This window comes from Hetaerina americana, unplaced genomic scaffold (genome assembly GCF_022747635.1).
Source record: "Hetaerina americana unplaced genomic scaffold, ioHetAmer1.1.p SCAF_4, whole genome shotgun sequence".
Taxonomy (NCBI): domain Eukaryota; kingdom Metazoa; phylum Arthropoda; class Insecta; order Odonata; family Calopterygidae; genus Hetaerina; species Hetaerina americana.
The window spans coordinates 54,681,266-54,697,776 of record NW_027286985.1 but is presented as its reverse complement, the minus strand read 5'-3'; the positions used below and the strand labels follow the sequence as shown (position 1 = coordinate 54,697,776).

Genomic DNA, 16,511 nt, shown 5'->3' with positions numbered 1-16,511 from the left:
GGCAAAATTTATTTTTTAATGGAAAGGTTGGATTTTGTATTACTCATAAATTCTTTTCCTCCCTCCTTATCAAGAAATTAGTTGCTGAGGAATGTTTATCTATGTATTAGCATATATCCAATGATAATACTTAACTAATAAAATACATGTGTATATTTACATATTTAAGTATTTTAATATTAGAGTTATCTAATTTTTCTGCTTCCAATTTGAGTGCTTGCTTGCATCCTCACAGAGTATGCCATGAAAGCTGCCTCTAAGAGAAACATTCAAGGTATAAAGGCAATAAATATGATGCATAATTACACTCCTGAGGATGTACCTCCTATTTTAAAGATCCATGAAACAATCTGTTTTTGGTCCACTAACCATAAACATCATTTCCACAGAGAGCGAAAAAGAGGCTCCCCAACCTGTCCAAGAAGCTACCACAGAGAATGAAAACGATGCTTCTCATCAAGAAGCAAAACAACAGAAAATCACATGGGTTGCCAATGTGTCCACAGCAGAGTCCACAAATCAAATGATACCTGAACCAACAGAGCCCGAGGTCAAAATACCAGAGCCTGATCCTCTGATCTTGAATATGCCTGAGCAAGAAATAGTTAAGGAAGAATCAAATGACATGGGTGCTGTGCCTTCTACACCAGTGGGGTAAATAATAATAATGAAGTGCATAATATTAAGTGCAACCAAAAAGTAAAGTGGAGAATCTTACACAATTTTTGTTATGAGGCCGTGGACTGAAGTAATTCTAATTATGACTGCAACTCCAATTTTCACTGTCAATTTAGTCTCCATTTCAATATTCTCACCGAATCATGGAATCCTCAGGGAAATTTTCTATTGATACAGACTTTTCAGTATCTCATTCATAATCAGCAATAAAAATTATTTCATATATGTAATTTAAGAACTGCATATACTTTGTATGCATATATGTATGAGCACACATTTTTTGAGACAATATCAGTCTCTATGGTGTCTATTACTTCTTTCTGGCCCATAATTTACTAAACTGAAAATAGCTTTTACAAATAAATATTTAGTGAGGTTAAGGATATATTTCACTCAGGAGACAAGAAAATTGAAGTCTGTAAAGTGAAAAGTCTACTTTTAAGTGGAGCTTAGCATGCTACAAAAAATGTACATATATGTCATTTGTGTGACACAAATTACTCTGCTGATAAGGCTATTAGGGACATGATGATATCCATCTGAAGGTATTAATGTGTTAGAGTTTATTCCTAAGCTGCTAAATAAATATCTAGTCCATAGGTCATATTTTATGTCAGCCATGAATCATATTCCTCTAGTGAAAGATAATGGCATCCAAAGTTAATGATAGCATTAGGTTTAATATGCTAGAGATCATTGTGATCCATTATCATATGGTAGATTCAAGTGCTCATTTAAGTAATCCCAAGGTTTTGTTCTTCACACCATGAACTTTTTTAGGAAGAAATGTATAATACATGTGTCGCTTGGAGTATTTATATATTCATACAACTCCAATGTAGGTGGGTGTATGTGTTCTCTAGGCTAAGTTTTGGCTTGATTTTAGATCAAAGGCATGTCAACCCAATATATTTCTACATAAAATCATGAATCATCATTAGCGTTTTTTACAACGTCTTATCTGGGCCTGTATGCCCAGGAAATATTCATGCTAATATAGGTCCTTTGTACTCTTCAACCTTGGTAGGAATCCAGAAATGCATTATCCAATAGAAAAGGTTTGATAACTCTCTTGATTAGGTTTCATGGGAAACCTCTTCCATTGGATAATAAAAGATAGGTGTCTGAACAGGGATGCCTGAATCTCCAATTGAAACTTGTACCCAATAATCCATTCATACGAGTATGCTGTGTCTATTTTGACATCACATTGAATAAAAATCTCTTCCCATTATGGACTTTTCTACAAAATTAAATGTATACATTCCATCATTGATATAGGACTTTTATGTATGTTTTTATTTGTTACATCATCTATTATTGAACTGAAAATAATAGTTATAGAATAATATTAAAGTGTGAATAATCAATCACAGTAACCAAGGTAATGTTAAGGAAGTATCAGCTGTGCATTAAATTGGGATATAAGAATGATACTTCATCATGAAATCATGTATCATCATTAGGTTTACAGGATTTTCATTGGTGCTTCTTGTGTGATTCAATGAAGATTCTTAATTTCATTGACTTAATTGTAAAGGAAGATTTCATCATCTTACGAGGGTCATCCGGAAAGTAGTACCCGTTCGTGCCGCATGAAGTGCTGACGACGCGAGTAGCCGCTGGACGAGGTCAGATAGCTTCAGTGGCTTGTCTGCCTTCTCTGAGCCAAGTTGCGTGACGCTAGCATTGCCTGTGTTGTTTCTGTGATTGCTTACAATGTTTAAAAAAATTGAGAACGCCGCCAGTTGTGAAGTGAGGGCAGTGATTAAATTCCTCAATGCAAGAAACGTTCGCCCATGTGATATTCATCGCCAATTAAAGGAGGTGTATGGAGACAATGTAATGGACGAGTCGTCTGTTCGGCGGTGGTGTCGCTACTTCAACATGGGGAGGGGGAACACACACGACGATGAGCGTTCGGGGAGACCGTCTGTCATTACAGACCAACTGGTGAGCTCAGTTGACGAATTCGTGAGGAACGATCGGCGCGTCACAATTGATGACATCTGTGAGCATTTTCCCAATGTTTCTCGAACAATTGTTCATGAAATTGTTAAACACCATCTGCATTATGCAAAAATTTGTGCAAGATGGGTCCCTCGCGTATCTCAATGAGCTGGCGGCGAAGGACTATGCAGCAGGAATACAGAAACTTGTCACACGTTATGACAAATGCCTTAATTTGCTTGGAGATTATGTTGAGAAGTAGTTTAAAGTATCCTCTTTCAAATAAAATTTTTTATGTTTGTTAATATTTACTTTTGTGTCTTTATTTCACGAACGGGTACTACTTTCCGGATGACCCTCGTATTTTCTCATTGTGAACAATGTCAATGCAACTAACTATTGGAATGTATATCTCATCAGGAATGGTTTTTGTGATAGAAAATTTTAGGCTAATCTTTCCAAAGTATTGGGTGTTAAAATAAATAAATAGTTTTCTAAATGACAGGAAATATTGTTACCATTTTCAATCAAATAACTTTTGATTGATGTTATTTTTCATTTGTTACCTACATAATTTTTGTTAACTCGAAAATAGTGTACCTACAGCAATGCTCGAAATCATGATTCTTGTATTTATAGAAAAATTTCATTGCATCAGATATGCGACTATCATGACAATCCTTAGTATCTTAAGGAAGTGCATTATATAGAACACATGTTTATCCCTTGGATGCCTTTAATTAATTCTAAGAAAAAAATGAATACATGAGAATTTTAGAAAGCAAATTCATGATTAAACCTTTTAATGATGTGGAACTGAAAAAATATAGCTCTCATAATTGAGGATAAAAGTCCTGGTGCACCAGCTACATTCATTGTCAACAGTTTTATGTAATGCATAAAGATGTACTCAATAATACCACTAGTAATGAATCAAATACACGCATATGCAGTTTTCAGTTTATGTTATGTAGAGTGAGATTGAATTTGACAAGGGACAAATGAATCTCAAATTGATTTCTTAATCGTACTTAATAAGTAAAAGCTTCTAAATGCTATTCTTAATTATTTATTTTCATTTTTATATTCAGCTTAAATGCCGACTACGAGAAAGCACAAGAGGAGGAAAAGCAGAAAGCATATGAATTAATCATTGGCAAGATACATTATGTGCCAGTAAGTCTTGTTTATGATTAAATCATTAGTCATACTTATAGTTACCATTGTTCTAAAGCCATTTAGCTATTAATCTATTTGTAAAACCATGGTGTCAGGGCTACCCTAAAAAGTGATCATAAACTTTTTTTATCTGGATACTTTTCCCGAAAAATTTTATGTTTTATTGTTAGCTTGATGTATAATGCAAACAAGGTAGAAGATTAATTGATTCAATCAATTGCTGTGTTAAAAGCAGCCATTGAAATATCAAGCATGTGCAGTCAGTTTGTATACACCTGCTTCTGATAATGAAAAGTGATTTCCACAAATATATTTCTTTACTTTGGGGAGCAGGAAAAAGTCACTTAAGGCTATGTTGGGAGTATAATTATATGGAGGATGAAGAAAAAAATTTAAATTGGATTTTGAGAAATAATCACAATTTTGCAGTGGATTTTGTGGAACCCGCTATGTTCAATCACGTCTCATGAGAAAATTTCTTAGTTACCAACATGTTGTCGGTACCAATGCAATTTTCAATACGTAGAATAATTTTCTTCACATTATTTGATAATCCTCTCTTTCAGGCAGCAGTTGTTTTTGTACTTATTTCTGTAAGAGTAGTGACTGGAGCTCCAGGAACTCCTTCCTATGAAATTGGATATCTCCCCTCTGTAGACATATTAAGTATCCTTCTAGTTGTGCTGTAATAAAGAATGAACTCTTCATAAGCCTCTAGTAGCATTATATAGCATCTGGTAGCCTTGGCTGACAGTTTGTTTGGGTGTAAACAAAATTTCAATGCAGCATTGCTTGTTGCCTCCATCATGGCTGTAGGCAAACTAAATAGGTTTCAATTTGCAAAAGCTTTCGCAATACTGGAGTCAAGTCAACAAAGCTTGTACCACATGAATCACACATTAAGCTAACAATATAGCATAAACTTTAATTTTACACAATAAATTATGCAAAAAATGTATGACATCTCTTTAATAAATATCCTTGAATTTAAGGAGTCATAGATGGAAAACATCTCCTTTTTTGAGCATAGAGTTCTTGGGTTTTCTATTGGGTAGTAAGTTATACATTGATGTCTCTAAGCCTAACTTTTGTATCATCATCTAGGCTAAGTGTAGGATGAACCTTACTACCCCCCCTCCCCCCAAAATAATGGCCAAGTTATCCTGCAAAATGCCAATGTTTATTAATGTTATCCATGGATGTGGCAGATGTTGTGCCCTGAATCCTGTGGACTTCACTATTTGGCAGTTCATCTAGACTTTTTTTACTTGTAATGTCTCTTTACTTTTGGGCCCATAACCTATCAAAACTAATGAGTGGGCCAAGTGGGGTGGCAATGAAATCACTCCACCAGATAGTATAGGTTGTTGTGTTAATTCTTCAACAGCACATTTTGGATATGTTTAACAGTAAAAAAACAAACAAGTATTGGTGTAAACATTGACATGCCTTGCATCTTTCTATGAATATATACCATGTATCCAGTAATTTTAAATGTCCTTTCAGCCACCTGAACGTCCTTATTCAAAAAGCTACTTCTACAAGCCAAAGGAGGGTGGAGTCCGTAACGTGAAATGGCCTCCAAAGAGCAACATCAGTTCTGTAATTATAAAACCCAGGGTACTACGAGAGGATGAGCTACAGAGGGAGAGGAGTGGAACACCAGTACCACCACCTGCAAAGGCAGCCCCTCACTCTGCTGAAAAGTCAAAGACAGCATCCTCTCCAGCACCTTCCCCAAAGCCAGTGGATGAACCAAAACCTGAACCAGCTCAGTTAGGAGCTGCCGTGAGTGAACAGGTGGAAGGTGGGGCCATTGAAAGTGCTGTCCCAGTGCAGGAAACACAATCTGTCATTAAATCTGACAGTGCTCCTTCCTCTGGCCCTGATGAGGCCAAGCCAGCAGCGCCAGAAGGTGAGTCCCAGGTTGCAATGAGTACTGAGGAAATAGCACCACAACCCTCTGAGAACCAAGCTGAGAGCAGTCCAGCTGAGGTGTCACAAAATGGAGCTCAAATACCTGCCCCTGCTCCTCAGGAAGTTACAAGTGCAGAGACTGCACCACAACCTCCATCAGAATAAAATTATTCCTCAAAAATCATATGAACATTAAATCCCATTACTGAGTAAAGGTCAAATTTCATTGCTCAGCCAGTGCTCCTGGTATGTGACCATATCAATGTGGCTTTCATGAGTTATTAAAACAATTGATGGCCAGAAAAATTTGTTGCCTGACTGAAGGGTCATTTACAAGTGGACACTGATGTGCATTGCATGCATCAAAGCAAAGTTTACTCCTCATCCAAGGGTGTAAATAAAGGTATTTTATTACTGTAAAGTATCTTAAAATACTTTGTAATATTTGAAAGCTGAAACTTAAATAAGATGTTCATATTAATTCAATAGTTTGTTCAACTCTTAATCCTTAAAAGAAATAAATAAATATGCCTTCATAATCATGTCATGTGATGCATAAAATTAAAAATGAACATACTTGTACCCTCATTAATTCTCATAAGTAAAAGGATATATGTAATTAAGATGGTTCAATATTTAATTAATATTTATAAAATATATTTTTATTATAATTTAATTGCAGAAAATGATTCTGCTTTTAATTCAAGGCATCCAAAAGAAAATTATTTTTGCTTATTTTTCCTCCAAGTGCATTATTTATATCTTCTAAATCACCTCGTTTACTAAAGATTACCTATTATTAAATGATAACCCATGTCCATGTAAATACATGAAATTTTTTGAAAAGTACTATTCTCATTGTTGTACATTGCTGTCAGTGATAGGCATAGGAAAACAAAGGTACTCACAATAAAGAGTTATTTTGTGATGGCTTTTTATTTTTGTAATTAGAATTTTTTGTAGATACATGGTATTTTATTTTTGTAGTCAACTCACTTTATTTTTGTAGTAGCTCTTTCTGTCGTTATATGGCATTTTATTTTTGTTGTTAACATTCATAAAATATTCAGCAAATTTGAGGTGTTCTCTGTGTCATCCGCTAACTTCCTTCAGTAGGTGCCAATTGCATAATGTAAGTATATTTTTTACTCTAATTTATTAACCTGTACAGGTTGAAATTGCAATGGTGTGTTGGCAGAGGAGTCGCAATTAAGGATTTTTGAATGAGTATTTTGATATAAAGAAAACATAATTGTTGATGCTGAGATGAGGCATCATATTTCCACCAATAATGAGTCAATATTCTTGGGGTCTATGGAATAATTTCCAAATGATTCAGCTTTGCATAATCCTCATGCAGTTAGTAACAGTATAATTAATATAGCACAGTAGTCAATAGTGTGGTAAAGGTGAAAAAAGTTTTACAAGCACTGAAATGAACTTCTCCATACAAAAGCTGCATTCCAGCTAGCTAGCTCTCTGAATTTGAACTCCTCTATAAGCTGTCTAATGTGTGAATTGGAAAGTTTCACTGTCCTCCAAGTTTTGAAAGTTCCATAGTCTCTCAGGAAACTGGTCAACCATGAGTTCCTTCGAATACTTGCCCAAGTACCTCAATCCAGTCTTATTTTGCTTTCATACTATTGAATATGCATGATATTTATGTACAAATATATATAAGACATACATATATACACATTTGCACACACATAAATATATGTATGTATGTGTGTGTGTGTATGTATGTATGTGTATATATATATATATATATATATATATATATATATATATATATATATATATATATATATATATATATATATATATGTATATATATATATATATATATGTATATATATATATATATATATATATATATATATATATATATATATATATATATATATATATACAGATATACATATAACGATATATATATTTTTATGTATACAAAATTTTTTAGTTCTTTTACGGTAGATTTTGAATTAATAAATGGTTTTAAGGCATAACAATGAGAAACGTTTCAAATGACCTTAACAGTATCTATGACATTTGTAAGAGCTGTACTTGCTAATATGATAAGTATGATAAGTGCACTGGATGTATCATGTGATAGTAGCATGATTATGGAAGAGTTGGTACTTAATTTGGTGTCAAGTAGAATGATTCTCTGTTGACCAGAGGGTGCTGAGTTTAAAATCTGGGTGATGCTTTTTTTCAACCCCATCTATTACAAACTCTTCATACACTCTGGATGCATCCCTTGCCACAAACCATGCTAGTGGCTTACAGGATATAATTTAGATGTGGATAAAAAAATCCAAATGGTGTGATTTTTAAGATATTAGAACTGTGTGGAATACCGCAGGTGACAAAGGGAGGGAATGGAGCTTCTTTCATGAATTTATAAATTTCACATGCTTATTTTGGGGTGGATCTATCCTGGCATATCAAACACAACCCTCAATCGGATAACTCTTACGGTGAAATATATATATATCCCTTTCTCTCGCACCCCTCACCTCTACTATTCCAGCAGTCATTACTTCTTTATCTTCCGATGAAGATTGAGCAGAATCCGTCGAAATTGTCAAGAAATAACGTGTGAGTGATCTTTTTTTGTGTTTCTATATTGTTTGTTACTGTCTAATGTACTATTCGGCACTTCCGTGTTACGTCGACCAAATCATCTATATACCCATATATATGAATATATGTTACGTAAAGGCCTTTCATAAGAGGTAATTGACAATTGAATTACAAAAATGCATGAAATGCTATTTAATTATTTTGAATAATTTAATTCTAGTTAACCTAAAATGTATAAAAACAGAAACATAGAATTCAACCCAAAGGTCGGTTTGGTAGGTGATGATAGAGTTCACCCAGTACTAAGCCCAAAGGCATGTGAAATTCACACATTAGGGTAGGGGGCCAGTTCCTTTCCCTGTGCCATTTATGGTTTCCCTGGAAGATCTGGTACCAGAAAAATCACACAGCTTGGGTGGAGATGCAGGTGCCCACAGGGGCTTGCCCGGGAATCGAACCTTGGGCCTCCAGTCAGTAATCCAATGATCTACCCCTGGACTACCACTACCCCTAAAATATATTACTACCTAATTTTGAAATATATGGGATCAGTTGGTTTTGGTGTCCCCCTTGAGCCTCAGCTCATAAGAGGCTCTTCCAGCTTAAATAAAATAAGGCAACTTCAAGGTCAACGAGATCTAGAGTAGAAAACATTTGTTATTACCTGTATTGGTTGTTCAAGAAACTGATTTTTGGCAAGTGTGTGCTGGACTTAGGTGTCAGAACTTTGAAAAATTAAAGAGGGCAAAGGGTAGCAAAATAATCTAGGTTCAAACCTGTACAGTAGTAATTTTATGCATCTTAAACCATTCATGCCACATTGTGCTTAAAAATATTAAACATACACTTTTGTAACAAATATTTTATTGAAACAACTAGCAAAAACTCATTCATAGAGTTTTCAAATCACTACAAGAATCAAAAACAATGCAAAATACAATAATAAATAAGATTCTCTTGATTTCATTAGGAACACTATGGAATTATATACACTTCAGTTACTTTTCAATTGAAAAGAGTTCTTTGTTATTATGATGATAACATAAGAAAAATCATGACTGGAAATGTTTCGGCGAAAATGTCGTAATAAAATATTTGAGCATTTACAGCAAAATTGTTAAAATGAAACAAACTAGACTGGTGGTTTTTTAAATTAATGTATAATAGTGAATGTTTCAAGTAGGTTATTTTCTGCTGCAATTGCAGGAATTTAATTAACTATAACATTCAAGCAAAATACTTGGGTATTCATGACTAGATTTATCAAAAACCAGCAACTACTCCTAAACGGCGATAGTCTGCATTTGCTGTGACATTTTTTCCATCGTATGCGATACCTGTCACTGAAGAGCCAGCTGAGGAGAGCCTTAGAACCTCATGACCAATTGATTTCAGTCCTTCAATAGTTGGCTGAGAAAAGAAAAAATAGCACTTTTAACACTGGGTACAGGAACAAAATAATGCTGAAATGCTTATATAATATAAATTTCAAAAAATATATCAAGGTATTGAAACAGAGAATGAACTATAAGTCACCCATTTTTCACTTTAAGCAATGAATATAAATAGACTTTTGGAATAGTGCTTACAATTTGGTTACTTTCTCACAATTACCATTAATCCCATGTGCCAGTATGCTTTCTTTATTTAAAAATCTTAAGTTAAAACACATAAATATTCTTATTGTTATTCTATTGGTCATTGTTATTCTGTTGGTAGGTTTTGGATGGCCACAGCCTAAATAATTGTAAAAATATACATTAACTAGACTCTTAAAATAAAAAGCACAACCTGAAATTGAGCAGTACAGTAAGCTCCTCTTCAATTCTGCATACACACTTCTGTCCTCCCTTCATTCCGTCCAACATGTGCACCCTATTCCTACCCCTTCCTTGTTTGCCTAACATTCTACCCTCTATCCCAATCTTCAACACCCCATCACCAATGAAAATGCTCTGAATTCACCTTTCCTGCCTCCTTCTGACTTCTCCCAACAATTCTCTCTCCTCTCCCACCAAGTCTAGCACTTCCTTGTTTGTTTTCCTTTCAGTCAATTTCATATTTTCCACCCTCCATCACACCCAAATTTGACAAGCCTCAATCTATGCCTATCATCCTGCTTGAATGGCCATGTTTCCGCACTGTACAAAACCATGCTCTAAATGAAAGTTTTAAGCAGCCTTTTGTTAACATCCTTACTGAAAGTCTACATCATCCATTCTGTCCTCTTTGTGAAAGCTTCTTTGCCTCATATACCTACTACTTTCAACATTTTGGTTCCACATGCTCTAATTTTCATTTAAAACACATATAGCAGAAATTCTTTCCTTAGCAATAACCAAGAATGATGTCATTAAATTAATCAGCATCAGATCAGAGTACTTGCAAATTAGTTGAGATCATGCATCATCTTTCATAACTTGTGCATCTGATATAGTGTATAAACTTATTTACAACCTTAATTGAATATTCAAACCTTTTGGGTACCTATACAACAAAACAATCTGATGTAATGATTTAGACCTCATCCCTAGAGCAGGTGAGACCTCACCTCAGAGCAGGTGAGACCACCCGCTGAATTTAAGCATATTAATAAGCGGAGGAAAAGAAGTTTAAACCAGAGTTTAGATCAGAGTACTTGCAAATTAGTTGAGATATGCATCATCTTTCATAACTTGTGCATCTGATATAGTGTATAAACTTATTTACAACCTTAATTGAATATTCAAACCTTTTGGGTACCTATACAACAAAACAATCTGATGTAATGATTTAGACCTCATCCCTATTACATCATGAACAAAGGCTGTTCAAGAAAGAATGTTTTTTTCTCCTCAACATGCATTTACTCATCCCACAAACTTTGATGGTTCTTCTCAAAATAGTACCAATTGGATGTAGTGCATATTTGCCACCTTTTCTCAAGTTCTCACAGGCAGTCTGAAAACCATTTTTTGATAGGCTCTACAAAATTGCCTCAGTAGCCTTCACCACTGCTTCTGATGTTTGAAAATACTATCAACCAAAGTGTTTATTCATATTGGGAAGTATGAGAAAGTCACAAGAGGACTTGGTCAAGACTATAAGGAGGATGAGGAACAAATTTCACATTGATTTTTGTGAGATATTCAGCAACAACATTTGCAATGTGTACCCTTGGTAGCTAATTGTGGTGCAACATCCTGCTTGTCGCTTTGAACTGCAGTCTTTTACATTTGATATGGCCCTAGAAAATTTTAAGCACATCCCTATAGTATTCTGGCACAGCATGCTAATACATCAATCCCTGATTGTCAAAAATTATATGACCATAACTTTCCTGGCATACGGCACTACTTTGACCCTTTTGGTGTTAGTGATGCCAGAGATTTTCACACAGAGCTTTTTTCCTAGCTCATAGGATAAAATGATGAAGTCCAGTTCGATCTGCAGTGAAAGCCTTCAAAAGAAACTCCTCATCTTCCTGTAACATCAACTTCAACTGCTAACAAACCCACATATTAATGTCCAGTCGCTCAGGGATGAACAGTCCAGGAACCCACCACACACAAATATGTCTCATGTTCAATTTTTCTGTAACTAACATGTGAGTGGCACCAAAAGAAATTTTTCTGATAGTGGTCATAATATTATTTAACAGTCTTCTCCCAAATGACAATAGTAGTGTCAATGTTTACTTCTGTAAGAGCAGGAATGGGAGTTCGAAATTCACCTCCCTTTGAAATTGATGGTCTTCCTTCTTTACACATCTTAAACCATCTTCTAGTTGTACCATAGGAAAGAATAGACTCCTCACAAGCCTCCAATGACATTACATAACTCCTCACAAGCCTCCAATAACATTACATAGGCCTCACCCGATGATTTGTGCAAAAGCAAAATTTCAATAATGCCATGTATATCTCCATCATTACTGTAGGTTAACAGAACTTGTTTCAAATTGCAATGGCTACCACTGATGCAATACTAGAGTAAAGGCAATGACTCTTATATCACATATGCATTATACAGTACATTAACAATATAACACTAAATCAAATGTTTAAATAATCAATTATTTGAATGAAAATGTATGAATGCTCTTTATTGAACTGCCCCAGTAGATTTCCAAATAAATAATCATAAACTGGATTTAAGATTTCCATGCCAATGACTTGAGTTACTTGGTTGTAAAACTTTTTTCAGAGAGATAATCAGTCATGCTTAAGTCTCCATGAATATTTTCTCTACAAACTAGATAGGTTTAATTTACTGTAACTGTCTCTACCATTAGATATGAGGTCCTATCAAACATTAGTAAAATGTTGATTCATTTCTCAAAACTATTTTAGGGATACAACGTTAGGATGCAATTTATTCTCAATGCATATTTTTTGGTGTAGCATCCATGGTGGCAAGTGATACTATAGAGTCATCATTAATACTTTTTCTCATAATTTCATTTTTTTGAATCAATGAAAAAAATATGAAAAATATGATTTTTCCAGTTAGAGTGTTCATTTTCATCACAGTTATTCTCAGGCTTATTGAGTAAATGCATTTTCATGGGATCGAATGTGGACTTGGATCACAATTTAATAACTATGAAGCATAGCATCTGATTCAAAAAGATAAAAACAGGGGAGGAGATTTAGGAAATGGAATGCAAAAGTACTAATAGGATCAAAAAAGGAGTTTCAGTGGGCTGTTGAGTAAATTCTGAGCAAGGAAAAAGACCTGGATACTATAGTGGAATAATGGAAACATATCAAAAGAGGTATACTGAAAGGATAGGCTACAAATGAGATGATTAGAAAGATAGATGAGAGATGGAAGTGGAAGAACATAAATACCGAGTTAGCTAAGAGAAGTGTAGTGGACCATGCAGTGCGAGGATATGGAAAGTTTTCGGAGGTTGGGTGAAATTGGTGCATTATACAGAAAGATGAAAGCACCGACAGGAAGAAAAAAGAGAATCATTGCAGACAGTCAAAGATAAATCAGGACAAATATTAGTTGAACTAAAAAAGATCCAAGAGAGATGGAAGGAATACATAGAAGAATGTACAGTGAAGGCATTAGGTCAGCCTGGGTTAGACATAGAAAAAGGGTAAAATATAGACGAGAATAGCCCAGGCTCAATCAAAATAGTCCAGGCTCACTCAATTCCGAGATAGAAGGGGCATTCAAATAATTGAAATCAAATAAGACAATGGGGTTAGACAACATTCCTGTGGAACTACAGATGGGTTTAGAATAATGTGGAAGAAAGAGTTTTCGTGGAATAACTGGTAGCATTAATGAGAAAGGATTTGGCTGGAGGACTTTGTCAGATCAGTTTTAGTTCCTATGACAAAAAGCAGAAAGGCTGCAATATAAGAGGAGTAAAAGGACAATAAGTTTGATTTTGCACACAGCTAAAGTGGTTCTCAAAGTTATCAATGATAGGATGGAGAGTAGGGCAAAGAATACTTAGGGGATGATCAGTTTGGGTTCAGGAAAGGGAGAGGCACACATGATGCCACTGAAGTGATGAGGTCACAAATAGAAAGGAACATAGAATACAGTCAGAATGTATTCACTGTTTTGTAGATATTGAAAAGGTGTTTTTTTTCAGTGAACTGAGAAAAAATAATTAATGTTTTGCAGAAAAAGGAATAGGGATGGGCAGCGTTAGGAAGAGAAGTGATACAGGGATGCTCATTACCACCTGTGCTTTTCAAGGAAATGGTAAACGAGGTAAGGGAAGAACAATAGGAAAGAATGAAAACCAGTGGAGAATCCATAAAATCAATTATATTTCCTGATGACCAAGGTTTAGTTTGTCAGTCAGCCATAGGTACTGGAAGTTCAGTGCAATAGGTATGGTATAAAAATAAATGTAAATAAAACAAAGGTTATGCAATTTTCGAGAGTGAGAAAGGCTAATCTAAACATTAAAATAGGAGGACAAAAACTAGAACAGGTGGAACAGTTTACCTATCTTGCAAGTTTTTTGGACGGGAAGTTCTAGGTATGGTGGGAGAGGAAAGGGGATTGTTGTGATAAATCAAAACGAGGCAGGAAGGTGGATTCAGGGTGACTCTATTGGCCACAGGATGTTGAAGACTGTGATGGGAAGAATGTTGAGCAAACAAGGGAGGGGTAGTAATAGGATAATAACGTTGGACAGATGAAGGGAGGAGGGAAGTATGCAGAATTGAAGGAGGTCACAGTAGTGCCACAATTTCCAATATTAGGTTGAGATCTTGTTCAGAGAGGCAAGCATATGTATTTTTATAAAATTGCTTAGGCTGTGTTCATCCAAAAGCTACCCTAACTGCTAGAATACCAATAACAATAACCTTGTTCTTTACATTATTTACTCCTTAGGAAAAAAATCATCATCATAGCTATGTGAGATGTAAATCATCTGCCTACACTTGGTATTGGAGATCTAAAAAGCTATTTTTTGCAAACTACAGTTTAAGGTGAAGGCAAAGTAGTTTGAAAAAGGGTCAGACAGGGAGCGAATGGTATTTGTGCAAACAAATATCCCATTCACTACTGAATTATATGTTCAACGAGTTACCTCTATGGTGGTCAAATATTGAACCAACTTCTTTGTATGAAAGTATTACCATGGTATTATTGAATTTCAAGGAAAGTAAAAAAAACCCAGTCTTAGCTCTTCCAGAGTGACAAATGGCTCATCCATCGCGACAAAACTTCTGTGCAATGCCTTTTCCATTCAATAATTTTTAGTGGAGGAAATGCTCTGGGTAAAATAGCTTGTCTCATCCTCCTAATGACCAGAAGTCACAGTCTGCTCAACAAGGAAAGAAAATGTGAAGAGGAATAAAGCATTCCAAAGGTCAAGCATCAAACTATAATGGTCATTTTTACCTACACAAATTCACTTCTTCAAAAAAGAGTCCTACACATTGAAAACTGGTTTCTGCACAGTGACCTAGAACTCAACCATAGCAAAACTCATCCTCCTACCTCATCTAGAAATTATTATTTATTAGGAACAAAAAGCATTGTTGAAAGGTTTTCAAAGTTTTTCATGGTGGCACTTGCAGTATTGGAAAATGAGCCTGTGGGTACAACTCTGTCTCCTATTTCATCCATTATTTATGCTGTGCAAATTTAAAATATAAACTCATCATCCTAATTAAACAAGAAATCATTGAAGCACTCTCCTCAATCGTTGAAACAACTAGAGATGAAAAGAATAACAATGTTATAATGTTGAGGAGAAATATGATTGTGCCCACAAGAATGTTTTTCAGCAGCCTCACAGAGTTATAGTTGTTTTACTGGGAATTTTATTCTAGATTTGAACCCAAGGGCATAACCTAGGACTGAATGCAAGATCTAACTGTTAAAAGTCAGATCCTATTCTCATTACGCCCTGACCCGTTTTCCAAAATATGTCTTAACAGGAATGAAAGAGAAAAAATAAGAAAATGGGACTATCAGAGTTTAGCTTATCACTGACTATGTACCTCAGTCAAGGTAAGAGGTCAAATTCAGTCGACATAGAGCCACAAGAACCATATAAGCTAGTCTTGGATCCAGAAAATATTTCCAAAGGCGGCAATAGGTAGGAAAATGAGTGAATACCAAATGATAGAGTATTAAAATTGTTGAGTGCCTTCTTAAAAAATACAATTTTTATCATATTGAGAAACGAGGATGTAGAAGGAACAATGAATTAGCAAAATCCATTTTAAACATGGAGAGACAACTAAAGAAATAAGAAAGCAGCAACAAGTGGATTGTGTAATGTGATGATTTGCCTGCTTTCTCAAGCAATGTCAGACAGAGCTGTACAATGTTATGTACCATGAATTTCTTTTACCACCAACAAATTGCCATTCATTATTAGATGTGATCAATCATTGGCTCTTGGGTATTAAATGGAAAAAAAAACAAATAAGAGAACAAGATGCCATCATCAGGTCATTCAAAGGAAGCAGAACAAATTTGAGGATGATTCTTATTGCCCGCTAATATAAAGTAGGTTAGGCACACCATTAATGTCTTCCTCAAGATTAGAAAATGAATAATATTGTGAGTGACAGTTCTGTTGTCTATACCAGAGCTCCATCTTGAGTTGCTAGATTGAGGGTCGAAAAAGAAACTTTGCACTCCCACATAAAGATTTAATACTTCACACGACCATGGTTTTGATGCTGTGCATCATCATCAGGTGACATACATGAAAAAATTTT

At 35.0% G+C, this 16,511-nt stretch overlaps 2 protein-coding genes across 10 annotated transcripts in view; one reads left to right on the top strand and one right to left on the bottom strand.

Annotated features, from left to right (window-relative positions):
* The window catches only part of LOC139692407 (enolase-phosphatase E1-like), a 39,548-nt gene that overhangs the window by 20,839 nt on the left and 2,198 nt on the right, over positions 1-16,511 (top strand). For 3 of the 5 annotated variants that reach the window (XM_071590581.1, XM_071590580.1, XM_071590579.1), the window contains exons 6-8: positions 390-654; positions 3,720-3,804; positions 5,314-6,800. In XM_071590581.1, the coding sequence (XP_071446682.1) occupies positions 390-654; positions 3,720-3,804; positions 5,314-5,889 (926 nt within the window). In that variant the 3' untranslated portion in view covers positions 5,890-6,800. Of the gene's footprint in view, positions 1-389; positions 655-3,719; positions 3,805-5,313; positions 6,801-16,511 lie in introns of those variants that run through there. The other 2 variants (XR_011701751.1, XM_071590582.1) reach the window with 1 other exon arrangement.
* Positions 9,251-16,511, bottom strand: part of LOC139692408 (scoloptoxin SSD14) — a 96,367-nt gene continuing 89,106 nt past the window's right edge. For all 5 annotated transcript variants that reach the window (XM_071590586.1, XM_071590585.1, XM_071590584.1 and 2 more), the window contains one exon: positions 9,251-9,723. In XM_071590586.1, the coding sequence (XP_071446687.1) occupies positions 9,577-9,723 (147 nt within the window). In that variant the 3' untranslated portion in view covers positions 9,251-9,576. The remainder of the gene's footprint in view (positions 9,724-16,511) is intronic.